This window comes from Schistocerca cancellata, chromosome 9, assembly GCF_023864275.1.
Source record: "Schistocerca cancellata isolate TAMUIC-IGC-003103 chromosome 9, iqSchCanc2.1, whole genome shotgun sequence".
Taxonomy (NCBI): Eukaryota; Metazoa; Arthropoda; class Insecta; order Orthoptera; family Acrididae; genus Schistocerca; species Schistocerca cancellata.
Window position 1 is genome coordinate 312212884 of NC_064634.1, and position 27517 is coordinate 312240400.

The 27517-nt window shown below is 38.6% G+C and overlaps 1 protein-coding gene across 2 annotated transcripts in view; it reads left to right on the top strand.

Annotated features, from left to right (window-relative positions):
• The window catches only part of LOC126100161 (cholesterol transporter ABCA5-like), a 337905-nt gene that overhangs the window by 166794 nt on the left and 143594 nt on the right, over positions 1-27517 (top strand). For both annotated transcript variants that reach the window (XM_049910704.1, XM_049910705.1), the window contains exons 9-18: positions 5386-5529; positions 15949-16099; positions 16205-16281; positions 16364-16529; positions 20592-20733; positions 20813-20927; positions 21034-21183; positions 21471-21560; positions 21818-21957; positions 24863-25094. In XM_049910704.1, coding sequence (XP_049766661.1) covers positions 5386-5529; positions 15949-16099; positions 16205-16281; positions 16364-16529; positions 20592-20733; positions 20813-20927; positions 21034-21183; positions 21471-21560; positions 21818-21957; positions 24863-25094 — 1407 coding nt within the window. The remainder of the gene's footprint in view (positions 1-5385; positions 5530-15948; positions 16100-16204; positions 16282-16363; positions 16530-20591; positions 20734-20812; positions 20928-21033; positions 21184-21470; positions 21561-21817; positions 21958-24862; positions 25095-27517) is intronic.

Genomic DNA, 27517 nt, shown 5'->3' on the forward strand with positions numbered 1-27517 from the left:
GCAGACAGTGTTTGTTGGTAATGAGGATCACCCTGTGGCTAAACATGCCTTGGTGCACGGCCAGCACATCTTGGCACAGTGTTACACTGTCCGGGTTATCTGGATACTTCCCACTGACACCAACCTATCAGAACTCTGGAGATGGGAACTTGCCCTTCAATATATCCTCTCTTGCCGTTACCCACCAGGCCTCAACCTCCGCTAATTTCAAGTTGCCGCCCCTCGTACATCGCTTGTCACTCAACAACATCTTTGCCTCTGTACTTCCACCTCGACTGACATCTCTGCCCAAACTCTTTGCCTTTACATATGTCTGCTTGTGTCTGTATATGTGTGGATGGCTATGTGTGTGTGTGCGCGCGAGTGTATACCTGTCCCTTTTTCCCCCTAAGGTAAGTCTTTCCGCTCCTGGGATTGGAATGACTCCTTACCCTCTCCCTTAAAACCCACATCCTTTCGTCTCTCCCTCTCCTTCACTCTTTCCTGATGAAGCAACCGTGGGTTGCTAAAGCTTGAAATTTGTGTGTGTGTTTGTGTGTTTTTTATTGTGTCTATCTACCAGCGCTTTCTCGTTTGGTAAGTCACAGCATCTTTTTTTAATATATTTTTCCCATATGGACTGGTGGACAGTGATCAACACAATTCCCCAACTTAAAATTGAAATTGAGACATGTATTCAGTACACAAGTAATGTGAAAACAGAATGTGAATCCTCCAGGCAAACAATGAACAGCACAAGTCAACAACATAACTAGATCCAAGGTTCATGCAATATGTACACAGCTAACTTGAGTTAAACATATATATAAAACACAGCCAGCCAAACTCAATGTTCCATCAGACATGGCCTTCACAAACCACAGATCCTCTGACAAACCGAACAGGGACACACTGGACTGAATAACAATTCAAACAACAGTGGCACAACCAGTCTTAATTATGACATTCACATTTGGCTATAGTTGTTTAGGATTTCACAGAGTGCACATTTGAGACATACTGGTCATTTCCTCATGAATGAATGCAAAGTTCATTTCTCGAATTAATAAACTCTCTAATCATATCATGCAGTCACTAATAAAAAAAATCAATAAAAGATTTCAGTTGCACACACACACACACACACACACACACACACACACACACACACACACACACACTAAAGCTGTTACAAAACCTGGGCATGTCAGTTGCTGGTCCATACAACAGGAAGCAAAGTCTAACTATAGTTGGTAGAACGCAACAAATCTAGCTGATACTTTATCAATTTGCACCTGAGTAACTGCACCATCACACAAATAGTTAATAGTTTACGCCCTTCCACTTTTTAAAAGAATCTGAATAGCATGCAGCTCCTCTCTGCCGCACATAATGATGCAGTGGGAATATGTTACAAAGATATCTACGTATGTGACTTTATGCCTCAGTAATTTGAGGAGGAAAACCTATCACCAGGAGTCCCATACTGCTTGCTAGATCCACTGTACTGCATGTTATGAGAGAGAAGACTCTACCTTGCAAGTCTCAGGAGGTGAAAACATCTGCTAGGAAATGCTATTTTGACAGAGTTCGGCACAAACTGTAGGTGCCGGGATTTTAAAATTCTCATAAGGCAGGACCACTTAGTTTAATAATAATAATAATAATAATAATAATAATAATAACAGCTGAGAAGTTTCTTCAAAGACTTCCTAATCATGTGACAGCTTAACAACTTCATTGTTACAGTCCGTAAAGTGGTTTGTCCTTGCTCGCGATATAGATGTCCCATAATTTTTAAATATCACATATTCATAGAGATATTACTTGTGATGGATTACATGTGCATATATACAGTTCCAGTACAAATACACACATTGGGATCATTAAATTTAAATTATTGAGTTTTATTTTAATATTCTGTGATCATTTTTGTCCTTGCAGTTCTCTGTTAACGATACTATGTGTGTTTCAGTGTTCAGATTTATCTGGCAGCTTTGCAAGAGGGTTCCCATAACTGCCACAGCATTTACATGATAAGATTTTATAGCACACACAAATCTCTCTATCTCTAAAAAACCTGGTGCAGGTGTTTTCGGAGTCTGGTAGATTGGATAGACTCAATAAATAATTTCAGAAAAAAATAATTGAATCCAATAGCTAATTATTACACTCTACTTCTTTCTGTTAAAATAAAGATTGCTGTAAAAATAATCTTTGTTGTTGTTGTTGTTGTTGTTGTTGTTGTAGCTACTTTTCCATGTAGTTTTTAAGAATCAGCAATAAGAATATGATGTCTGATGCACACTTTTAGAGATACGCTTTCTTTTCAACCTCATCTTTTATTCCATAAAATCTGTCCAGTATTAGTGTGGAATATATGACAAACACAAAACACTGAACACCTTTCTTTTACAGTTAATGAAATTACAAAGCTCTTACTTGTTTTTTACTAAACTGGTCTGCTGTGCAGAGTTAGTTGTGAAGCAGTTGAATATGGCACTACTGCGCTCTGGAAATAAAGTGAGAAAATTTTTGACCCAGTAAAATGATATTATATTTAACGGTCTTCACTGAAAATATTACTCTAAATACTGTAAGAATGACAAATGGCAGTCTGTTGTGCTCCACTCCAGCCTCAAACGCAGAAGCGAGAATATGCACTTTTACAATTTTTAACGCTTCTCTCTGCCTCCCCCAAATTTTGTTTGATTTCCGTTGGCCACATATATGAAATTGAGAAAAGAAATTAAAAGTAAGACATAAATATAGAAGATCTAAACTGCATTCTCAGATTTTTTCAGTAGTCTTGAAACCAACTGGAGCCACAAAGGTGAAGCTATGCCTTTAAAGTGTGCGTAGGCAAAAAAATTCATCATCTTCCTGTCTTTATCAAAATGAAGTGTTTTATGCAATAAACACTTTTTGAATATATATCTTTCTAACTTTGCAGTATACTGTAAAATGTAGTGAAATGTAAATAGGGACAGTTTTTGAAGCTCTTTCCTAATAGCTTACCAGCAATAATTTATTTAGTGTTTATAACCTATTCATTACTTGGACCTATTGTGTTATTAGCTATTAAGTATAGAAGTGTTTGTTTTCTACTCACTACAAAATTTATATATTCTTTTTATATTGTAGTCCCTGTTCACACCAGGGTATGAATCAACAGGGACACATGTATACAATGCACTTTTCAATCTTTTCAGTGCTCTTGTTGTGGTTTTAAGAGGGAAATGAAGTAGATCTCTAGAAGGGAAATAAACATCTATAAATTAAATATTTTATTTCAGTTATTAAAATTAATGAAAATAGTAAAAATTAGGCATATTTTATGAAAAAAATATTCATGTAAAAAATGCCCTTTGTAATACTTCCAATTTTAAATAAATACTACACTACCTGCTTTCTGAAGTTCGTACTTACCGGCTACATTTGGGGAAACAAAAACATCTGAATGTGTTTTTCCAAAAAAAAAAAAAAAAAAAAAAATATTAAGTTGTACATATAATCTATTTTGCCAAGACTTTTCCTATGTATGTTTCAACCCCTGTATTATAAAGATAATTCAGTTTGAGCCAGTTCCCTTCTGAGAGTTCACCATTATTCACACCATTTGGTTCAGTATCTTCATCAGTGACATCATGGACACCAGATGTTTCTCTTTCCCCATTATCCATTCAGGCTCTGAATATTATTCTTCACTTCTCTTGAAGTGCTTAAGTGTAATACTTCAGTTAGTGGGAATATTCAACTTCTTTTTACAGGATTTTGGCTGTCATGTCTTCTTGAGCATAATGTGTTTCTTTCAGAAATGCACCCAAGCTGCCACTCAGTTCATTTTTCTCATTGTCATTCTCCTTTTGAGTTTCAGGGGGCAGTGTTTCTAAGATGCTGTTTCTGTTTAAGAGAAATACATTGCCTTATTAAATCCTGAGTTTATACCTTATTCTAGAGATTTGTCCATGAGATACTTTTTTTCCAGGTGTGATTGAAAAAGCTTTCTGTTAAATGCATTGTCTTTGATTTTTCGTTTGGCATTTTAAACCGCCTTACACCATCTTCATTTCATTGGAGTTCATTGTTTATGTAATGGCTGAGTTAGGTGTGTGAAATTTGCTGGAAGGAACATAAAAGCAATCATGAGCTCTTCATGAAGTTTTATCATGGCTAGAGATAAATGTGAACTTAAATTATCAAGGATAACAATTATTTCCCCCTCAGTTCTATTAGACTAGGTTGTTACAATTCTCTGGAACTAGTCTGAGAAAGTGCTCCTGTCCATCCCATCAGAGTTAGTACAGTTGAAGAAAGTTTCATTTGTGCTGTTTCTGAAATGCTATCTCTACTTCACTTAATATTTTGACGTGTGTTACACAGTTTTTCCTTGTGCCTGGCCATAAATGAGATTACCCAGCCATTGCCTGGCAAAATGTCTTTAAAACATTTTTCAACTCTACCATCTCTGTCAAGATAGTATTTTACAAAATGTCTTAAGTCAAAAGTGACTTACTCTGAGGATGGTCGAATGATATGCAGCCAAAATATCAGTGGAAGAGATTTTATTTCCACAGCTGCATGGCTGAAATTTAATGGACTCTTCATTACACCATGGAAAGTTGAAAATGCACTAATTTAGATATTTTGAATTGTTGTCTAGCTTTTCTTATGATCATCCCTCTCAACATCAAATGCCTTATCCACAATGTCTTCATTAAGAAGACAGTAAACTTCACTGCGAGTATCTCTCTTTTAATGTATCATCATCCTTTTATGTAGGTCTAACCTGAAAAAGATGTGAATTATGTGGGTCTCAGAAAGTACAAACATCAAGAAATAATGTTTACATGTGCAATATGTCTAAGAATGTCTGTTGGTAAAGACAAACTTTGTACGGGAAGTTATCCAAAATTACTTCAAAGGTTTTCCCTACGAACACCGTTGTCAAGCCATTAACATCACAAAAAAATGAATATTTCTCAAATGCAAAAAAATTTTATTATAAATACTATTATTTTTGTATGACATTACTCACCAAAAGAAAGCAAATCAGTAACAGAAGAACTTTAGGCCATAAATACAATCACTTCTTGCTGATAACCATATTTGTGAGCTTCCAAGTTTTAGAAGGAATGAATATCTGACTATTCAGTGTTGCAAACAAATTTTAGACTTACAGATTCTTATAACAAAGTGACAATAGCATTTACTTTTCCTAATGATATAAATTTTGTTTAAATTACTTTGAAACTAAGGTGAACAAATTACATTGAAACTTTTTTCTGAAATTATCGTTGTTTATCCTGTTTTATGGTACTACTTCCATCTGCAGAAAGTGATGTTAATTTTAAAAGAGTAATTATGAGAGACTGTCATGTGTTTTATTTCTGCTGCTTTTTACAGACTGCAGGAATCCTTGGAAATTTTGCTGTCAACATAATGAGTCTGCTATATTTCATCCAAGTATTTGTGGACGATTCCAGTTCCATTGCATTTTGGGTTGTTTCACTTATCAGCTCGACAGGCTTTGCTCTTGCTATGGACAAGGTATTGTCATATTCAGTTCTAGCTGAACCATCAAATAAAGATATTATTCCTGCATGTTATTACACTGTTTAGTCATGATGAAGATTTAAAAAATACTACATGCATTCATCAGAAGCTTGTAATGATGCTTTGCATACAAGAATTAATTATCCTAATCTCTTTTGTTATCAAATTTCTCTGATAATAATGTAAGAAGACAGCACCTATTCATGTGTAAATTGTGATTTGTGCCCTTGTCATGTAATAGAAGCTACCTATCTTTAATTATATTTGAGCATAGTTTTATTTCTGTAGAAGTGTAAACTTTGTAACATTCAACATATATACTTTGTTACATTCCATCCTGGATTTTCGATTGTTTGTAGTATATACTTTGATCCTTCCACATACATGGGTGTTCTCTCTTGTGACAGAATGTATAGAATACAACACAGAAGTAGTTTTATCTACATAATACAAACTGTGTGGATGACTAAAACTAGATTTAGAATCATATGAAACATAAAATATGAAGTCCCAGAAACATAAAGGCTGGTTGTGCCATTGTTCTTTCCATGCTTTAATAAAGTGTTCAGGAAACTTCCCTGCACCACAGTCTTATTATAAAAAGTCATTGTGTCATATGTTGAGTAAACAGCAATCAGTGTGTGCTAAAAACATTTATATTCTGGTCCTGACTGCACATAAAAAATCCTAGATTAATATTTGGATAGATTACTAGTCACCACATAGAGGAGGTGTTGAGTTGGAGACAGGTATTTTTAGTATTCTATTCATTGTGCCTAAGTGCAATATCCTTTTTCCAAGTGATTGGCAACAGTATTGAAATGCACTCTTTGAAATAACACCTGTTTATTAGAAAAACTAAACTAAATATTACTTCTGAGAAAGAATGCCTATGCAGTATGAGAACAGCAATGTCTTGAAGAGCAAGGAAGATTAATAATGACACAGGGGGAGGGGGGTGGCAGGCAGACCATCTGTTAGTAACCAAAAAACCAATACACTGTTGATGAGAACAGGAACAAATATTGCTACCAAAATGCACATCTAACCACTCCACCAATAAATCATAGTTGATGTACTGCAGATGAGAGTCTTGGGAAAAAAAACAGACAATATAAATGAAGGATCCCTATACCTTCACTTTCAATAAAGAGAGCACTGTGGGGCATACTGTGTATGCCACATGCTGCAAGGTGCAACTCCAACTGTTGATGGTAATTGGCCCAGTCCTCTTTCTGGCTGTCAAACACTGGAAAATTTGGCACAAATACGGGAGCAGCTTGCTGAGATGCCGCCTCTGCAGTCAAAATGTGAATGAGTTGAATTACGCTGTGCAGCAGTGTCTGAGTTTGCTGACTCTTTAAATGAAGACCTGAATTAAAGACAGCTCCAATGATTGGACAGGCAGGATAAATCAAAAGCACACTCACACCTTGTGTGAAAAAATACTACCAAAGAACTGAAACCTGAATGTTTCCTTTCTGAAGTGTCACAAAAGTACAAAAAGAGATCAAATAACCATTGAAAACCAAGCAGATTAACAGCATCAGGAACAGAAGATAAAGACTTGTACAGCATGTGAATGGTCAACCTGGACTATACAAAAAAGGCAACTACTACTAAGAAACTTCTTTCACAAATGTGTAGGGCCCTGTCCTGTTATCGGAATTCTGGAATGCAATGAACACTGCTGCATGTGGACTATAACAACGTAAGAACCATGATGATCTGGCCCCGCAGAACGAACTAGTATATGGGTAAAATTCCAGCTGGTAGAAAGCCACTTGAACAAACGTGAAAAACAAAATGCCTGCTCCAGCAAAATGAACTAATACACAATAAGACATATGAAAACACCCTTTAGGTGTACTGAAAACATTACTTTGTTGCCATTGTAATATGGTAGTTGAGAGAAGAGCACTAGAAAAGCACACAAAACCTTTTACATCATCACCAATGTAATCTTCTTTATCCCAGTCAGTGGCTGGCAGTATTGAGATGCACTCTTTGGAATACCAAATGTTTATTACAAGAAGCAACGGACTGTGACAGCTGAGAATGAAAGTCTACACAATTTGAGAGCAACAATGTCTTGAGAAGCAGGGAAGATTAATAACGACACAGTGTTATGAAGATGGGAGTTCATAGGCAATCAATGGATGAGACAATGTGAAGTGGTGCCCTCGGGAGTGGCTTACGGAAGTCCGGTAATGGACATGGCACAGGGCAGTGGGAGTGGCAGCAGCAGGCAGGGCCTGTAACGGAGACTTGTAACAGAGACTTGGAGCAGCTGTTGGTCAGTTAGAGCCCAGACCATAACTGGCTTTTGAATAGTTGCCTGTGGAAGGATACATTCTTGGTATCACATGAACCTGTGACTGTGCAGTCCACAGCTCATAGTCTAGTGGTTAGCATTGCTGCCCTGGATCACGGGGTCCCGCATTCGATTCCTGGCTGGGTTGGGGATTTTCTCTGTCTGGGGACTGGGTGTTTGTGTTGTCCTCATCATTTCATCATCATGATCATTCATGATAGTGGCTAGTTTGGACTGCATAAAAAAATTGGAGTGTGAACAAAATTTTGACTTTGTACGGGCACTGATGACTGTGCAGTTGAGCATCCCACAAACCAATCATCATCACCATCATCATCATTATTATTTGACTAACCAAACGAAAGTGCTGGCAGGTTGATAGACACACGAACATACACACAAAATTCAAGCTTTCGCAACCAACAGTTGCTTCATCAGGAAAGAGGGAAGGAGAGGGAAAGATGAAAGGATGTGGGTTTTAAGGGAGAGGGTAAGGAGTCATTCCAATCCTGGGAGCGGAAAGACTTACTTACCTTACACACACACACACACACACACACACACACACACACACACACACACACACACACCATCATTTGACTATGCAGATATAAGTAGGACTTGCAAGTGCAGTGCCGTGTGCTGTGATTCACTTGATTGTACACAATACCATGGCTAGTTATAAACAATGTCCTAGATGAGCAGGGGTCATTCCTGGACTGTAATGCTTATTCTGAGGTTTTGTTGCCAAATATGCAGGGTCCCAGCTCTGCATACACCACAGTAAGCTTTTGGATGAAGTCCATCCCCAAGTAGTGGCCAATGACCGGGGCACACACACACACACACACACACACACACACACACACACACACACACACACACACAGTTACTCTCCTCGGCCAGCAAGTTGGGCATTAGTGGCTAGGGGCAGTAGCCATGTGTATGTGAGTTGTATGAATGTTTGGGAGTCCTACTTCTGTGGAAGCTTGTCTAAAAGCTTAAATATTTGTAGTATTCTTTTCAAAGTTCTTGTTGTATACTCAGTACCTGGTCTATGTGGTGAGTAGCAATCTACCCTCTGCATATTGTTCTTGTCACATCCTGGTCTCTCCATTGCTGGGTTACTGTTTTCTACATATTACAGCCAGCTTCAGAAATTTTTTAAACACAAACAGTATGTATTCTTTTTCTACAAATTATCTACTGCTAGAATGCTTAGAACAGCAGATATATAAAATGTTTTTGTAGGATTTAAAATATTTTTCAATGTTTCATACTACATGAAATTTTCTTTATCTGCAGTAAGCTTGCTAATACAATAGGCTATTTTGTTAATTGGATGCTATTGTGGTTGTTTCTCAATGCAGGTTTTTAAGATGCATGTGTGCCAGAAGCAAGCACAGTTATCACAATCATCTATTTCACACAGTAATAAGTAAACTAACCGATATATGTAGCCAGCAAAAGTAACACCTGAAGGAACATGAAGTGATACCAGTTTCATAATAAAACTGAAATTGATATCACTTCATGTTCCTTCAGGTGTTATTTTTCTGGATACATATATCAGTTAGCTTACTGATATATAATAATAATAAAACTGAAGGGAAATGAATAGGTTAAAGTTAGATATAGTGGGAATTGGTGAAGTTTGGTGGCAGGAGGAGCAAGACTTTTGGTCAGGTGAATACAGGGTTATAAATACAAAATCAAATAGGTGTAGGTTTAATAATGAATAAAAAAAAAATAGGAGTGCGGGTAAGCTACTACAAACAGCATAGTGAATGCATTACTGTGGTCGAGATGGACACGAAGCCCACGCCTACTACAGTAGTAAAAGTTTGTATGCCAACTAGCTCTGCATATGATGAAGAAACTGAAGAAATGAATGATGAGATAAAAGAATTAATTCAGATAGTGAAGGGAGACGAAAATTTAATAAACATGGATGACTGGAATTCGATAGTAGGAAAAGGAAGAGAAGAAAACGTAGTAGGTGAATATGGATTGGGGGGAAGAAATGAAAGAGAAAGCCGCCTGGTAGAATTTTGCACAGAGCATAACTTAATCATAGCTAACACTTGGTTCAAGAATCATAAAAGGAGGTTGTATGCATGGATGAAGCCTGGAGATACTGACAGTTTCAGATAGATTATATAATGGTAAGACCTCTGAACCAGGTTTTAAATTGTAAGACATTTCCAGGGGCAGATGTGGACTCTGACCACAATCTATTGGTTATGAAATGTAGATTAAAACTGAAGAAACTGCAAAAAGGTGGGAATTTAAGGAGATGGGACCTGGATAAACTGACTAACCCAGAGGTTGTACAGAGTTTCAGGGAGAATATAAGGGAAAAATTGACAGGAATAGGGGAAAGAAATACAGTAGAAGAAGAATGGGTAGCTTTGGGGGATGGAGTAGTGAAGGCAGCAGAGGCTCAAGTAGGTAAAAAGACAAGGGCTAGTAGAAATCCTTGGGTAACAGAAGAAATATTGAATTTAATTGATGAAAGGAGAAGATATAAAAATGAAGTAAATGAAGCAGGCAAAAAGGAATACAAACGTCTCAAAAATGAGATCGACAGGAAGTGCAAAATGGCTAAGCAGGCATGGCTAGAGGACAAATGTAAGGATGTAGAGGCTTATCTCACTAGGGGTAAGGAAAATTAAAGAGACCTTTGGAGAAAAGAGAGCCACTTGTATGAATATCAAGAGCTCAGATTGAAACCCACTTCTAAGCAAGGAAGGGAAAGCAGAAAGGTGGAAGGAGTATATAGAGGGTCTATACAAGGGCGATGTACTTGAGGACAATGTTATGGAAATGGAAGAGGATGTAGATGAAGATGAAATGGGAGATACGATACTGCATGAAGAGTTTGACAGAGCACTCAAAGACCTGAGTCGAAACAAGACCCCGGGAGTAGGTAACAATACATTAGAACTACTGACAGCCTTGGGAGAGCCAGTCCTGACAAAACTATACCATCTGGTGAGCAAGATGTATGAGACTGGTGAAATACCATGAGACTTCAAGAAGACTATAATAATTCCAATCCCAAAGAAAGCAGGTGTTGACAGATGTAAAAATTACCAAACTATCAGTTTAATAAGCCGTGGCTGTAAAATACTAACACAAATTCTTTACAGACGAAAGGAAAAACTGGTAGAAGCCGACCTTGGGGAAGAGCAGTTTGGATTCAGCTAGAAATACTGGAACACGTGAGGCAATACCGACGCTACGACTTATCTTAGAAGCTAGATTAAGAAAAGGTAAACCTACATTTCTACCATTTGTAAACTTAAAGCGTTTGACAATGTTGACTGAAATACTATCTTTCTAATTCTGAAGGTGGCAGGGGTAAAATACAGGGAGCAAAAGGCTATTTACAATTTGTACAGAAAGCAGATGTCATTTGTAAGTGTCGAGGGGCATGAAAGGGAAGCAGTGGTTGGGAAGGGAGTGAGACAGGGTTGTAGCCTCTCCCCGATGTTATTCAATCTGTATATTGAGCAAGCAGTAAAGGAAACAAAAGAAAAATGCTGAGTAGGTATTAAAATCCATGGAGAAGAAATAAAAACTTTGAGGTTCACCGATGGCATTGTAATTCTGTCAGAGACAGCAAAGGACTTGGAAGAGCAGTTGAATGGAATGGACAGTGTCTTGAAAGGAGGATATAAGATGAACATCAACAAAAGCAAAACGAGGATAATGGAATGTAGTCGAATTAAGTCTGGTGATGCTTTGGAAATGAGACACTTTAAGTGGTAAAGGAGTTTTGCTATTTGGGGAGCAAAATAACTGATGATGGTCGAAGTAGAGAGGATATTAAATGTAGACTGGCAATGGCAAGGAAAGTGTTTCTGAAGAAGAGAAATTTGTTAACATCAAGTATAGATTTAAGTATCAGGAAGTCGTTTCTGGAAGTATTTTTATGGAGTGTAGCCATGTATGGAAGTGAAACATGGACGATAAATGGTTTGGTCAATAAGAGAATCGAAGCTTTCGAAATGTGGTGCTACAGAATAATGCTGAAGATTAGCTGGGTAGATTGCATAACTAATGAGGAAGTACTGAAGAGGATTGGGGAGAAGAGGAGTTTGTGTCACAACTTGACTAGAAGAAGGGATCAGTTGGTATGACATGTTCTGAGGCATCAAGGGATCACCAATTTAGTATTGGAGGGCAGTGTGGAGGGTAAAAATCGTAGAGGGAGCCAAGAGATGAATACATGAAACAGATTCAGAAGGATGTAGGTTGCCGTAGGTACTGGAAGATGAAGAACCTTGCACAGGATAGGTAGAGTAGCCTCAATAGATGTCAAGCACAGTCTCTGATTGGTTGATGTGGTTTTTGGCGCGCGATTTGAATTGCGTTGGAGCAACACGCTACCTAGTATTACTAGGAGCGTGTTGCTGGAAAATTCACTTCTGGTGCGATAGTGGGAGCTGATAAGAGTCCACATCCGCTGCGTGCGCCAGGATTGATGCTATAAATAGCACACTGTTCTGTTTAGCGCATTCACTCGGTTTGAGTCAATAGCCACTGAGGCACTGCTTCTTACAATGATGCGTAAACGTTGCTTTCGTCGCCATCGGCGAATGCTTATTTACAAATCACTTGTCAATGTGTATGGCACTCTAAGTGTCTCGACATCTTCTGGGAAGGGTAAAAGGAATGAATTATGTATTGAAGCATTCTTTTTTGTAGTATTAGGTGGTTATTGGTAGAGGTGCCGCGCGATAGCGGTTGATATCGCCTTATCGGTGCGCGCTTCCTGTACTTAATGAGGTGCAGCTGTGCTCTGCTGTGCTGCTTAGAGTCAAGTTTTATAACTTTAGAGAAGGCGTTCGCTTAACGTACTTGTTGTTTATGTATTGAAGCATTCTTTTTTGTAGTATTAGGTGGTTATTGGTAGAGGTGGTTATTGGTCGCGCCAGACCGCTGCGTGAGATTTTTTTTTTTAATTTTACTTAAAACCTTGCACAGGAATCCTTTGAAATTAGGGAAATCTTAGCTTACCGTACTATACCTGTTTCTGAGATTATCATTGCTAGTGAGCGTTCCTACCTTTTTCCACACGGGAGTTTGTCTTTGTCTTGTCATAGACGTTGTAAGATAAATTCTGATTGTAGCGTTCACTTGTGGGTGAAGGCGAGTGGTCCTTCTTCTTTGGAAGATTGTCGCATTGTGGGTGATTGTACTTTATATAATCATTGAAGTAGTAGTTCTCAACAAATGGCTCTTTTCAGGGCCACAATAAGTAAAAACCTCAAAAGTCCTTCTCAGACGCACAGCCGAAGGCCATCCTAGAAAGTGGCCTCACGGTAAGTGAGGTCTCCTTCTCAGGGTAGACCTGTTGTTGAGCCTCAATAGATGTCGAGCACAGTCTCTGATTGGTTGATGTGGTTTTGGCGCGCGATTTGAATCGCCTACTTGCATTGTTACAAGCAACGAAAGCTATAGTTACCCATCCGTTACCCAAACTAGAGGAAGAAGAAACTTTCATTAAAGAAAAGTTTAACCTCGCACCACAAAATAAAGTAGGTCCATGAATAAGAACAAACTGAGTAGTTTTACAACTCCTCTAGTTTCATTCTTTTTACCCTTCCCAGAAGATGTCGAAACACCTAGAGTGCTGTCCACATTGACAAGTGATTTGGAAAATTCACTTCCGGTGCGATAGCGGGAGCTGATAAGAGTCCACATCCGCTGCGTGCGCCAGGACTGATGCTATAATAGCACACTGTTCTGTTTAGCGCATTCACTCGGTTTGAGTGAATAGCCACTGAGGCACTGCTTCTTACAATGATGCGTAAATGTTGCTTTCGTCGCCGTCGGCGAATGCTTATTTACAAATCACTTGAAAATGTGGACGGCACTCTAGGTGTCTCGACATCTTCTGGGAAGGGTAAAAAGCTGCATCAAACCAGTCTCTGGACTGAAGACCACAACTACAACAACAATAAAACTGAAATACACCACTGGCTATTAAAATTGCTACTCCACAAAGATGATGTGCTACAGACGAGAAATTTAACTGACAGGAAGAAGATGCTGTGATATGCAAATGATTAGCTTTTCAGAGCATTCACACAAGGTTGATGCTGGTGGTGACACCTACAACGTGCTAACATGAGGAAAGTCTCCAACCGATTTCTCATACACAAACAGCAGTTGACCGACATTGCCTGGTGAAACGTTGTTGTGATGCCTCCTGTAAGGAGGAGAAATGTGTACCATCACGTTTCTGACTTTGATAAAGGTCACATTGTAGCCTATCGCGATTGCGGTTTATCGTGATATTGCTGCTCGCTTTGGTATAGATCCAATGACTGTTAGCAGAATATGGAATCAGTGGGTTCAGGAGGGTAATACGGAACACTGTGCTGGATTCCATCGGCCTCGTATCACTAGCAGTTGAGATGATAGGCATCTTATCCGCATGGCTGTAATGGATCGTGCAGCCACATCTCGATCCATGAGTCAACAGATGGGGACGTTTGTAAGACAACAACCATCTGCACGAACAGTTCAACGACGTTTGCAGCAGCATGGACTATCAGCTCAGAGACCATGGCTGCAGTTACCCTTGACGCTGCATCACAGTCAGGAGCTCCTGCGATGGTGTATTCAATGACGAACCTGGATGCACGAATGGCAAAACGTCATTTTTTTGGATCAATCCAGGTTCTGTGTACAGCATCATGATGGTCTCATTAGAGTTTGGCGACATTGCGATGAACGCACATTGGAAGCATGTATTTGTCATTGCCATACTGACGTATCACCCGGCGTGATGGTATGGGGTGCCATTGGTTACACGTCTCCGTCACATCTTGCTCACATTGATGGCGCTTTGAACAGTGGACATTACATTTCAGATGTGTTATGACCCGTGGCTCTACCCTTCATTCAATCCCTGTGAAACCCTACATTTCAGGAGGATAATGCACGACCGCATGTTGCAGGTCCTGCACGGGCCTTTCTGGATACAGAAAATGTTCGACTGCTGCCCTGGCCATCGCATTCTCCATATCTCTCACCAATTGAAAATGTCTGGTCAATGATGGCCAAGCAACTGGCTCGTCACAATACGCCAGTCACTACTCTTGATGAACTGTGGTACCATGTTGAAGCTGCATGGGCAGCTGTACCTGTACACGCCGTCCAAGCTCTGTTTGACTCAATGCCCAGGCATATCAAGGCTGTTATTACGGCGAGAGGTGGTTGTTCTGGGTACTGATTTCTCAAGATCTATGCACCCAAATTGCATGAAAATGTAATCACATGTCAGTTCCAGTATAATAAATTTGCCCAATGAATACCCGCTTATCATCTGCATTTCTTCTTGGCGTAGCAATTTTAATGGCCAGTAGTGTAAATTATAAGCTATTGTATTAATGTAATGATCATACTTTCATTCTGATAAAACATTTTTTTGTGGTTGGTTCTCAGTATATTTTTTTTACAAAACTGATGTGCCAGTGTAGAACCGATTGTTTCACTACAATATGACAATCCGGTGGTTTTACCTGTTTGTAATACTGTGTTATGTCTTCACAACAAGTTGATATGTTTCCTCTTTGAAAACAAAAGCCTTGCATTATAATGAACTTATCAATATTCAGTTGTCATTTTCACACCTTACCAGGGAAGTGCAGAAATAAATGTGCTATATGTTTGCAATTTCAATAGAATTACTAAACTGGAATCTTTATATGAAAAAAGTCATACTTATAAGAAGCACATTAATATAGGTCCAGCAGTTTTCCTACATCACATGTGTTAAAGCAACAGCAGAGAACAATCCAAAACAGTATTATGTTTGCTAACTATTTACAAGGAAACCTGCTGGTTATTTCAGTCTTAATGTAATCGGCAGTTCTAGGCACTTCAGTCCAGAACCACGCGGCTGCTATGGTTGCAGGTTCGAATCCTGCCTGGGGCATGGATGTGTGTGATGTCCTTAGGTTGGTTAGGTTTAAGTAGTTCTAAGTCTAGGGGACTGATGACCTCAGATGTTAAGTCCCATAGTGCTTAGAGCCATAATCAGCAGATAAGTCTAACAAAATATTCTTCTCAACTGTCTACAGGCCTTGGTGCTAGATTTGTCTGGTGATGGTGTCACTTTTGATAATCTGTGGTCAGGCCCTGGTATTCCATTTGGAGGCAGTCTTATAATGATGGCATTAGATATAGTACTGTATGGGTTCCTGGCCTACTATCTTGACTGCGTCATTCCAAGTAAGTATTGTCACATGAATAGTAAATATAGTGTTGGATGAAGTCCTTTGCTCACAGAAGAAATTTATTTGATTCCATTCATGTTTAACCTGTCCCTAATTTTAGGTGAACATGGTACAAAAAGATCACCTTGGTTCTGTCTGACACCTGGTTTCTGGTTTTCAAAAAAAGCTACACCACATGTGAGTTTTTGCATTAGTTTTCATGGAAATTGAATTACTTGATGAACAGGAAAATTATTTCTATAATTTCTGTTTTGTACAGGTATCCTCTGTAAATGGTGAGTCGGGATCTTTCAATGCTGCTGACGAGTCATCTCAAGATATTGAACCAGTTGCGAGAGAAATGAAAGGCAAGGAAGCCATTAAAATTGTTGATTTATTCAAGACATTTCAGGCTTGCAGGAAGCCTGAAGTGAAGGCAGTAAATGGTCAGTATACTTCAATAATTACATGAAATTTTTGTGAGTGAGTGAGTGAGTGAGTGAGTGAGTTTCAATGCTGACAACACAGGTTTACAAGATGTTTCGTTTTTAGAAGATACAGCAAGTATTCTTAGCTATTCACTATATGCAATAGCTTTTATTATTTCATTTCTTGGTGACAATCCATGATGAAGATTGCTAGTCTGGTTCCACCAAACAAACAATATAATTTCCTGATGGTGTGCACCATACTTCGTAAGGTGTGTTGTTTTTTTCGATGGGCTGATCCAATCTTTCCTCTTCTTCAATTTCACATAAAGGCAACATTTCTCATCACCGGTAACAATGTTCTCAAGAAACAGTTTGTGCCTATGCCCTGCCAAACAGAAAAAGGTGGAGCGACTAACATTTGATCATGATTTTGTGGGAAATGATCAACAACTGAACTTGATTTTAAGGGATGTTTAAGGGAGATGTAGTCACAATAAGTTTTAACTGCACACCTACATCAGCAATGCTACAGTCACACTTTCATATCACACAGTAAACTTGGCTAACGTCAAATGCTGTGGGTTTTAACCAAGAAGGTGTTGTTCTCATTTTTTAAAATAAGCATTCAAGTGTTTAATCTTTGTGCTTCATGTGGTTTTTACATCTTAATTTTCACTGTGAGAGCACATAATGAAAACTGATTCACTTCAGGTGCAAATGAAGACATGCATGAACATCATTGAAGAGTACAATAGTAGGATTACAGAAAGAAGACTAGACAAATTGGACCATTCTGTATTGACTGCCCTCTGTATTTGACTGCTTTCAGCTTAAGCAGTCTATCAGCACTGGCTCTTTTGAAGTGTTGTGAAATGTTGTTGTGCTGAGTAAGTCAGCTGAGAAATAAGTAATGTATTGAGTGTGTTTAAACATGATCATCTCTATCATTGCCAAAACTGACTAAGAGACAAGTAAACATTCTCCCTCTCATGATCCCTCTAGACACTTAAACTGTGTCATTGTTTTTTTGAACCTCGCATTCCCTCCAATCCCTCGAGGCAAACTATTTGTTTCCATAGAAGTATGAACAAAAAGTACTGTGTGTTGACAGTAGTATCGATTATTACACAAAAAGATTTCAAGATCTGTCTGTCCAGAAATGTGAACTGTTGATAGTTCTTCAGGACAATAATATTTATAACAGTGATCACTGATGAAATATATGAAGAAACAAGTGATCAGAAAGGGAGCCAGGAGGACTAAAAAAAAAGAAAGTTTTTTGAATGTGGGAGAGTTGGTTACTCTACTAAGAGTCCAGTAAAGATGAACATATGGTTACACATTTATTTTTGTTGGTCTTTCTTAAGACATGTGGAATACTCAATGTTTGCACCTTACCAAATGAATACAAATTGGTGCACAATAGTTGTATGATTGCATTTCACAGTTTGTGTCAATACCCATGTTTTTTGCCATGGTTTATTGTTAAGCAATTGATTTATGTGGTTTTAATCAAAAATGGAAGGGCTTCTAGGATGTGGTTCATCACACAAGTCGAGTATTCCTTCTTGCAACTGAAAAAAAAATTTCTGTGCCATCTTCTTAGCAAATGCTTCCCTCCTGTACACATTGCAACTTTTATAGCTTCTGCAGCACTAGATCTCAATTAAACTTCAAGAGTAAAATGCATAGGAACTGTTCATTTTTCTGTGCTTGACACTCCATACTGATAAGTCTTGAAAATGGCCAAAATGAGCTGTTATAACATACAAGCTTCTACTTCCAACAATAAAACTCCAAATTGAAGAAAAACAATTGAATAATGAAAAAAATGGAGGCTTCACAATGCAGTGGTGCCAAACCCATGGAGAATGGCATGGATTTATCCAATACATTCATCTCCGTCACAAGTGTAATTGCCCAAAATGTAGCATAATATGGAAAAGAGCACATCATAAAAATATTCTTGTTATGTCTTACAAAAAAGGCAGTGGTGGCCAGCGATCATGTGCTAATGCACTACAGCACACGGTAAATATTGCACTGACGTTATGCTGTTTCTTTTTTAATCCAAACCAGAAATCACACTAAAATTATTGCATTTCTCTTCAAATGCAAGTTGGAAATTACACTAAAATTACACCAATTTTCTTTGAAAACAGATTGGTATGCAAATAAAATGGATGAAAGCATTTTCTGTATTGCTTTCTCCGCAATAACTGGAAACCAGTGTCAAATGCTGAAATGATGGTCAGCCAAGCTATGATCAAATCAGAGAAGAAATGCGGTTGTCTGTTCTCCACTGCACATACTCTGATGTGACATCACTCCTTCCAACACTGAGAATGCTACATTGCTCAAAGCACCATGATAGCATTTTCCATAGATCATTGCATGTAAATATTGTGCAAGCATAGTGTATGAGAGGGATTTTAGAGGAGAGCTTTTGCAATGGCACTGTGATTGAGTGGTCTAGACCTTAGACTGGCAGTTCATTGGCTTGAGTTCAAATGCCAACACTATCTTTCTTTCTTTGGTTCTTCGAAATTCTTCACAATGTTAAACTATTAATTATAAAATTTAATCATTTGACTGCTACAGATACGCGCTCTACATTCCTTGCTAATGGCAGCTTTGTTGTCACTTACTGCTTGCCTAATGCTGCTTGCTACCTGTGCCGAGAGATGACATTCTGGCTGCTATGAGAAAAATTGAGTTTTGCACATATTACAAATATTTTTGCACAATAAAGGGCTGAATTTTTTTCATTATTCCTCATAATTAATGTGCTGCATAAAATTCATTATTCCTCATAATTAATGTGCTGCATCAAATTGAATAAAGCAAACACAAAATTTTAAAGAATATGTAAAGATAAAAATGCTTACTTTGTGTATGGTTGATTTTAGCCCATACATTGCCAGGTATAAAATGTAGACAAGAAATCAACATTTTGTTTGAAATTTTGAGCAGAACAATATCTTATTTCATTCTCGAGTTATTGGTTTTTATATTCGGTGACAAGACATGGCCATTTGCGTCCATGCACATTTGAGAATCGTGTGGTTACAACAATAATCATATTTCATAAACAATTCAAGATATTGAAATGAGGTTTTTTTTTTTCAAATGATAGCACACGAAGAGGCATTTATTTTATATAATAAATACTGGAAACTTTTTTATTCATCGAGATATGGGAGGAGCTTGTCCACAGCAGTGAGAGAGTTGGCAGGACAGAACTCGTGAGCATGACAATAGCATGTAAGTCCTCTAAAAATTTCTGTGCACAGCAATGGGATTTTTTAGCACCATCTCATGCAAGAGTCCCACAGCTGAGTGGTTAATGTCGCAGATTGCCAGTTTGATAGCTTGTGTTTGTTTCGTGCTGGTACCATTGTTTATTTTTTTAAATTTTATTCTTCACAGTGTTAAATGATTAATTATAAAATTTAAATATATTTAAACTGTTCAGTTTATATAAGTATTTTTAATATATTCAACTTGGTTGTGTTAACTAACCTTGTAAGTCAAATAGCCATGGCCACCATCATAGTGCATTGATAAAATTTTGCACAAGCCACCACTGACCAGGGGTATGTGTCTAATTATTGTTCAGCTGTTCCTTTTCTTGTGCAATTCTAAATGGGATGTAAACATATTTACTTAAATTCAGTGCTGAATGAGAAATAAAACCTAAATAATATCATGAAATATCATTTGATTGCCTCAATGCAGCCTCCAATTTTACACTCAGTGGTTACCTTTCATGCTTTCACATTATCTTCTAGGATGGTACAACAATATTTTGTGTAGTCTTCTCTCTACCTCGTAAATCACCACTATCGGCTATAACTGTCTCTCAGTAGTGTAGTCTTATTTCGACAATATTGTTTTACAATCATTTCTTTGTCATCTCTGTTATTTGTTCCTTCCTTTTATCATTGTTTTTAGTGATAAGTGGATACTGTACTTGTTTCAGTTTACTGCTGGGAGTAAGAGTGTAATGTGTTAACACTGCTAGCCTTCAGCTGTTATGGCAATATATTTAGTGTAAAATGAATTTATGATTTACAGGAATAAATCTGACTATCTACGAAGGACAGATCACTGCCATACTTGGTCACAATGGTGCTGGAAAAACAACATTGTTCAATATCTTGACTGGTCTGACAGCACCAACAGCAGGGACAGCATTTGTCTTTGGATATGACATTAGGCAAGTAAGGAATGACATCTCCATAGTACCATTTCATATTGTCATGGCAACAGTTGATAATTGTACAGAATTTCTACAGGGATCCAAATGATATGCACACAATACGTAGAATGACTGGTGTGTGTCCTCAACATGATATCCTGTTTGATCTACTGACACCAAGAGAACACCTTGAATTCTTTGCTGCTGTGAGGGTATGGCCTTTGGAAGAAATGCCAATAGAATAGATGTTCTTATAGTATTTTATCATGCATATGTGTTGTTTACCCAGCTTTACATGAGAGATTAAATGATTTTCAGGGCATTCCTTCATCACTTATAGATTTTGAAGTAACAAAGACATTACGGGACATTGATCTGGTTGACAAGGCTGACACATTTGCCAAACATTTGAGTGGTGGACAAAAAAGGAAACTATCTGTTGGTATTGCAGTTATTGGGGACCCAAAGGTTAATAAAAATGTCATAACAGTTTCAGAGAAGTATGAGTTAAAATATCTTAGTGTACCTACTGTTTAACTTAATCCCAAGAATGTTCATTTTCTATGAAATCCACATAAAAATTATATCTAAGGACCTCACTTTCCTTTGCTACCTAAAGTACATAGTGTTTGTGTTTTCTGTTAAACTAAATTATCTGTTAGATATAGCTTTGACATTTTCACATCACTCCACAATAATTGCCATTGCACAAAAACACGAGGAATGTTTTCTATTAAGATTAGTTTGTTTTCCAGATCATAATTCTTGATGAACCAACTGCAGGAGTGGATCCCTATTCAAGGAGACATATGTGGTCAGTTCTCCAAAACAGGAGACATGGAAAGGTAAATTATATAGCCTAAATAAATCATTCCAATATTATTCACTGAATTATAAAATATAATTTTGCAGTAACACAATTTAAGTTTAAGCCCTGCCATCATTGTTTTTGCACATAATTTATAATTTTTGTGGTCTTTTTTGTGATTTTTGTGACCCTCCATAATAATTCTTGAAAGATTATCATCAGGATTCCATAACAATTTCATTTTGCCTCTTAAGGTAACTTGATATATCAACACATTAACTTTGTTTTGTGCAGGTTATTCTCCTTACGACACACTTTATGGATGAGGCAGATATATTAGCAGACAGGAAAGCAGTGGTTTCCAAAGGCCGATTGAGATGCTGTGGATCTTCTTTGTTCCTAAAAAATAAGTTTGGAATTGGCTACCATTTGACGTATGTTCTTTAAGTAAAATTTTTCTTGTTCATATAACCTTCATACTGCTATGTCTTTTTTAATAAAATGTGTATTAATATTTCATTTAGATGTGTACTTTTGGTTTGGGAATAAGTAAACTTTGCTTAAATTTTGTAATAAATTGAGAGTTTTAAGCTGTTGCATAAGTTAATATGGTGTTAAACTATACTAATCAGCCTTCAGAGCATTAGTTGTGTACTAATCAGTTGCCAGAGGTTTTTCGATGACTAAACATGATTACCAATCTCAACTATTCTTTTACAAAATGAGTTATTCAAGGAATAATGAAACTGCCACTTACCATTTTTGTTGCTTTTAAAACATTGTATCAAATATTTAATCAGAATATAATGTCTTTCTGGGAAAGATAGGATAAGACTGTGAGAATAGCTAGACAAAGGAAAGTGGGAATCACATTACTTTGAAGAGTATAGTAATTGAAGTGCTTGTAATTATTAGTTTAGACCAGCTGAGATAAGTCTGACATAACTTTCTGTAGTAAATAGATGGTGCAGATTAATTAGTCAAATTCATCAGTGAACTTTGGGGAAAATGTAAAATGCAGACTGTAATATGTGAACCTGCTGGAAAATAGCTGAAACACTAGTATTATACAGTGAAATGTGATACATACAATGATATGAAATGTTTGAAATGAAGAGACTCAATGAAGATGACTGATAGACTAACGTTTCTGGTATGGCTGGTGAATGATACAGTATAAAATGGGAGAAGGGGTAATCAGTAACTATTACGTAAAAAGAAAATATTCTTAGCCTTGAGACCATTACATGTATACTGAGGTGCAGTAGGCCTATCTGTCGAAAAAAGTGACTTAAAATAAGTAGATGTGCATGTGGATATGTGGAATAACATAGTTAATTGCAAACATAACTATGGAATGATAGAGACTCCGGGAAGATTGTAAGAAGTTTATATAAGTAATAAAAATAAAATGAAAGAAGACATAAGTTTTGGTTTTATACATGTAAGAAAATAGTTTCTCTTGGAACTATACCCATAATGTGGAAAGGTTAACTGCAAGATGTTCTCGAGCTGAAATTTGAAAATGACAACCACCCACAATTCCAGTAATAGAACAGTATGTAATGTTCCTTGTATAATTTCTGTACATTTATCTGTAATATTAAGTAAATAAGAAATGTGCCTGATTTGTAATATAAAATATTTGTAGGATAAAAAATTACTAGATTGTGAAAAATACATCTAAAAACAAAGATGATGTAACTTACCAAACGAAAGCGTTGGTATGTTGATAGAGACACTAACAAACACAAACACACACACAAAATTCGCGCTTTCGCAACCCATGGTGGCTTCATCAGGAAAGAGGGAAGGAGAGGGAAAGACGAAAGGATGTGGGTTTTAAGGTAGGGGGTAAGGAGTCATTCCAATCCCAGGAGCAGAAAGACTTACCTTAGGGGGGAAAAGGGACAGGTATACACACGCGCCCCCCCCCCCCCCCCACACACACACACAAGCAGACATGTGTATAGGCAAAGAGTTTGGGCAGAGATGTCAGTCGAGGTGGAAGTACAGAGGCAAAGATGTTGTTGAATGACAGGTGAGGTATGAGTGGCAGCAACTTGAAATTAGTGGAGGTTGAGGCCTGGTGGGTAACGGGAAGAGAGGATATACTGAAGGGCAAGTTCCCATCTCCGGAGTTCTGACAGGTTGGTGTTAGTGGGAAGTATTCAGATAACCCGGACGGTGTACCACTGTGCCAAGATGTGCTGGCCGTGCACCAAGGCATGTTTAGCCACAGGGTGATCCTCATTACCAACAAAGAGTCTGCCTGTGTCCATTCATGCGAATGGACAGTTTGTTGTTGGTGATTCCCACATAGAAAGCTTCACAGTGTAGGCAGGTCAGTTGGCAAATCACGGGGGTGCTTTCACATGTGGCTCTGCCTTTGATCGTGTACGCCTGCTTGGTTACAGGACTGGAGTAGGTGGTGGTGGGAGGGTGCATGGGACAGGTTTTACACCCTCCCACCACCACCTACTCCAGTCCTGTAACCCGGAAGGTGTACACGATCAAAGGCAGAGCCACGTGTGAACAAACTATCCATTCACATGAATGGACACAGGCAGACAGGGTTTGTTGGTAATGAGGATCACCCTGTGGCTAAACATGCCTTGATGCACGGCCAGCACATCTTGGCACAGTGTTACACTGTCTGGGTTATCTGGATGCTTCCCACTAACACCAACCTGTCAGAACTCCGGAAATGGGAACTTGCCCTTCAATATATCCTCTCTTCCCGTTACCCACCAGGCCTCAGCCTCCGCTAATTTCAAGTTGCCGCCACTCATACCTCACCTGTCATTCAACAACATCTTTGCCTCTGTACTTCCGCCTCGACTGACATCTCTGCCCAAACTCTTTGCTTTTACATATGTCTGCTTGTGTCTGTATATGTGCGGATGGATATGTGTGTGTGTGTGTACGAGTGTATACCTGTCACTTTTTCCCCCAAGGTAAGTCTTTCCGCTCCCAGAATTGGAATAACTCCTTACCCTCTCCCTTAAAACCCACATCCTTTTGTCTTTTCCCTCTCCTTCCCTCTTTCCTGATGAAGCAACCGTGGGTTGTGAAAGCTTGAATTTTGTGTGTGTGTTTGTGTTTGTTAGTATCTCTATCAACATACCAACACTTTCGTTTGGTAAGTTACATCATCTTTGTTTTTAGACATATTTTTCCCACGTGGAATGTTTCCCTCTATTATATTCATACCTTACTAGATTGTGATACATAGATGTCTTATGAGAAGACTGCTTTGTAAATTTATTTTCATCATCACAGTTGTTAACAGCAATCATGAGAAGATTTCAACAAAATTAATTTTTGCGCCTTTCTTAGGCTGGTCCTGGAAGGTGTGGCACGAGAACATGCCATCACACGTCTTGTAACAAGTCATGTTCCTAAGGCTGAGAAAGCAAGGCGGCATGGGAGAGAACTGTCCTTCATATTGCCACACAATGCTGTTGATAATTTTGCCCCACTCTTCTCCGCCATTGAACAGGAAATATCCACGAGAGCTAGTCGACTGGGAATCAGTAGTTATGGTGTCTCAATGACTACACTCGAGGAGGTATGACTGGGTATTTTGCCTTGTTCATAGTATAAAGCAGAACTGAGGAATAATTTGATAAAATTGGTTGGAAGTGGTGAACATCATTTCAGTAGAATGAGATGCATGCATTGGTTTTTGTTGAATCCTTTAAAAAGTGCTTCTAATGTACATGATAGAGACTGCATAAGGAGTGATGTCTAACTGGCCACTAGATTTAATTGTAAAGCAAGATGTATAGTAACTACCTAGGACCCCTTAGATGACACTCTCATTACTTTGACAACGAGAAATAACTACCATAACATTCGGATATGATGATTACTCAATGCATAACTTTATTGTACACCAAATTGTTAACAATGTAAAGAAGAAGAGTAATGAACAAAATTCTGCTTCATTAATAAATACTGTCTTCTAAAGCAGCAAGTCATCTTTTCTCTCTTGTGCTGGGCTACTTGCATAGTAACTGATGTCGCTACATGCACACAACCACTCCCACTCCCCACTTCCCCCCCCCCCCCACTCCCCTGTCCCCCACCTCCACCTCCCCTCATCCAGCACTTGTGAATCTCAACTGTGGGGTGGAGGAAGGGGGCAGAGGGGGGAGAGCTGTCGAAAGAGCAGCTGACGGAATAGTGAGGTACCTCTTGAATCTTATTGGAGGCTGCAGTGTCATCCAGTATTGTAGGCTTGGCACAGGTCAGTGGAAAACTGAGATGATTATGCTGGTTCCTGTTCTTAGAGGTAGGCAGACTTTAGTCTCTCTATGGTGACTGTTCCATGTGTGCCATTCTGGTCAATCTCGAAAGTGTTCTCTTCTGAGAGCACTCTGTAGGGGCCAGTATATGGTGGGCGTTAACAGTGGGTGCACAGTAACATCTCTTTGTGAGAAATTGGTGCTGTACGCAGATGGACGAAAACCTTCCTATCTCTGTGCAATACAGGTGTGCCTGCAATCAAACATCTCATCTGGTAGCTGAACAGTCATTTTAACCCTCTTTCTGTTGTGGTTGGCTGAAGTGGAGCTGGTAAAGTGAGTTCACCTAGCACATGCAGCTGCTCACCATAAACCAGTTGGACTGGTGAACATTGCAGATCCTCCTTCACTGATGTGTGCAGGCATAATAATATCAGCGTCAAGGTGTTTGTCTATGTTGATAAGTAATATATCAGCACTGCCCTTAGTGTGTGATGTAGTCTTTCCAGCATTCCATTACTAGCAGGATGGTAGCTAGTGGTGTGAAGAAACCACATAGTTGGAGCAGCGCATTAAACAGCTGTGACTTGAACAAGTATCTGTTGTCAGTTGTAATGGTTTGAGGAACACCTAACCTCAAAAACCATGTAAACAACAATGCCTCTGCAACCAACTCAGTGGAGATGTATGGTCTGGGAGTAACTTCAGGCCACCTCATAAAACAATCCACTACAGCAGTTAGGTAGTGGTGACCTCAGAATAGGATGAGGGTCCTACTAGGTCCCCACATGTATGTGTGAAAAATCTTTCTGTCGGCATTGGAAAGTATGCAGTTGGTGCAAAGACATGTTGCCTGACCTGGTTGTGATGGCAATTGAGTAGGGAGCATGACCGTGTTGGCAGTCCATCTGGATTCCTGGCCACATGACCTTCCTCGTCTCTAATCTTGCTGTTGCCTGGATATGTAAGGTTATGCATTGTTCAGAAAACTATGTGAGGAAATTCTGCAGGACTATACAGGTGTTCTTTGTCACAGGATGTGCCAAGGCAGATACCCACAACACAATATGGCACAAAAATACGTTACAGCTGAAGGTCTGTGTGTTCACTTTGGAATAAGACACAAAGCTTTGTGTCTGCTTGTTGCTTGGCTGCTATGTCAGCCCACAGCTATAGGCTGGCACAATTTTGTGATAGGCAGTTGGCTACAATGTTGTTATTCTGCCTGTCTACAGTGCCGCATTGAGCTGTAATCCATTGCATGCTGGAAGAAGCAAATTAGTGGTTTGTGGTCAGTAAAAACTGTAAACTATCTTCCTTCCACAGATAATCAAAAATGTTTGATTGCTGCCTAGATTGCCAGCAAGTCGCTATCAATAGAACTCAAGGTCTTCTGTTATGTTGTAAGGGTCTATGAGTAGAAAACAAGTTGTTGCCATCAATAAACCAGCTTCTATCCATGCAACAGAATAGAAATGTCAACCTGTGCAACATGTCGTGCATAAAATGCTGCCACATCTGCACATCACTTCTCAATCTAAAAGGCATAAATTTAAACTGGAAAAGCCCAAAAGGCAATATTACAGTGGTTTCTAGAATGTCCTCTGAGGCTACTGGAATTTGCAAAAATACCTTTGTACAATCAACCAGTGTCAATATTGTTAAAGGCAAATATGTGAGGGACATGATAATGATCAGGAAATGAGCAGGCAGTGAGTAAATCCCGCATAATTGCTGGGAACCA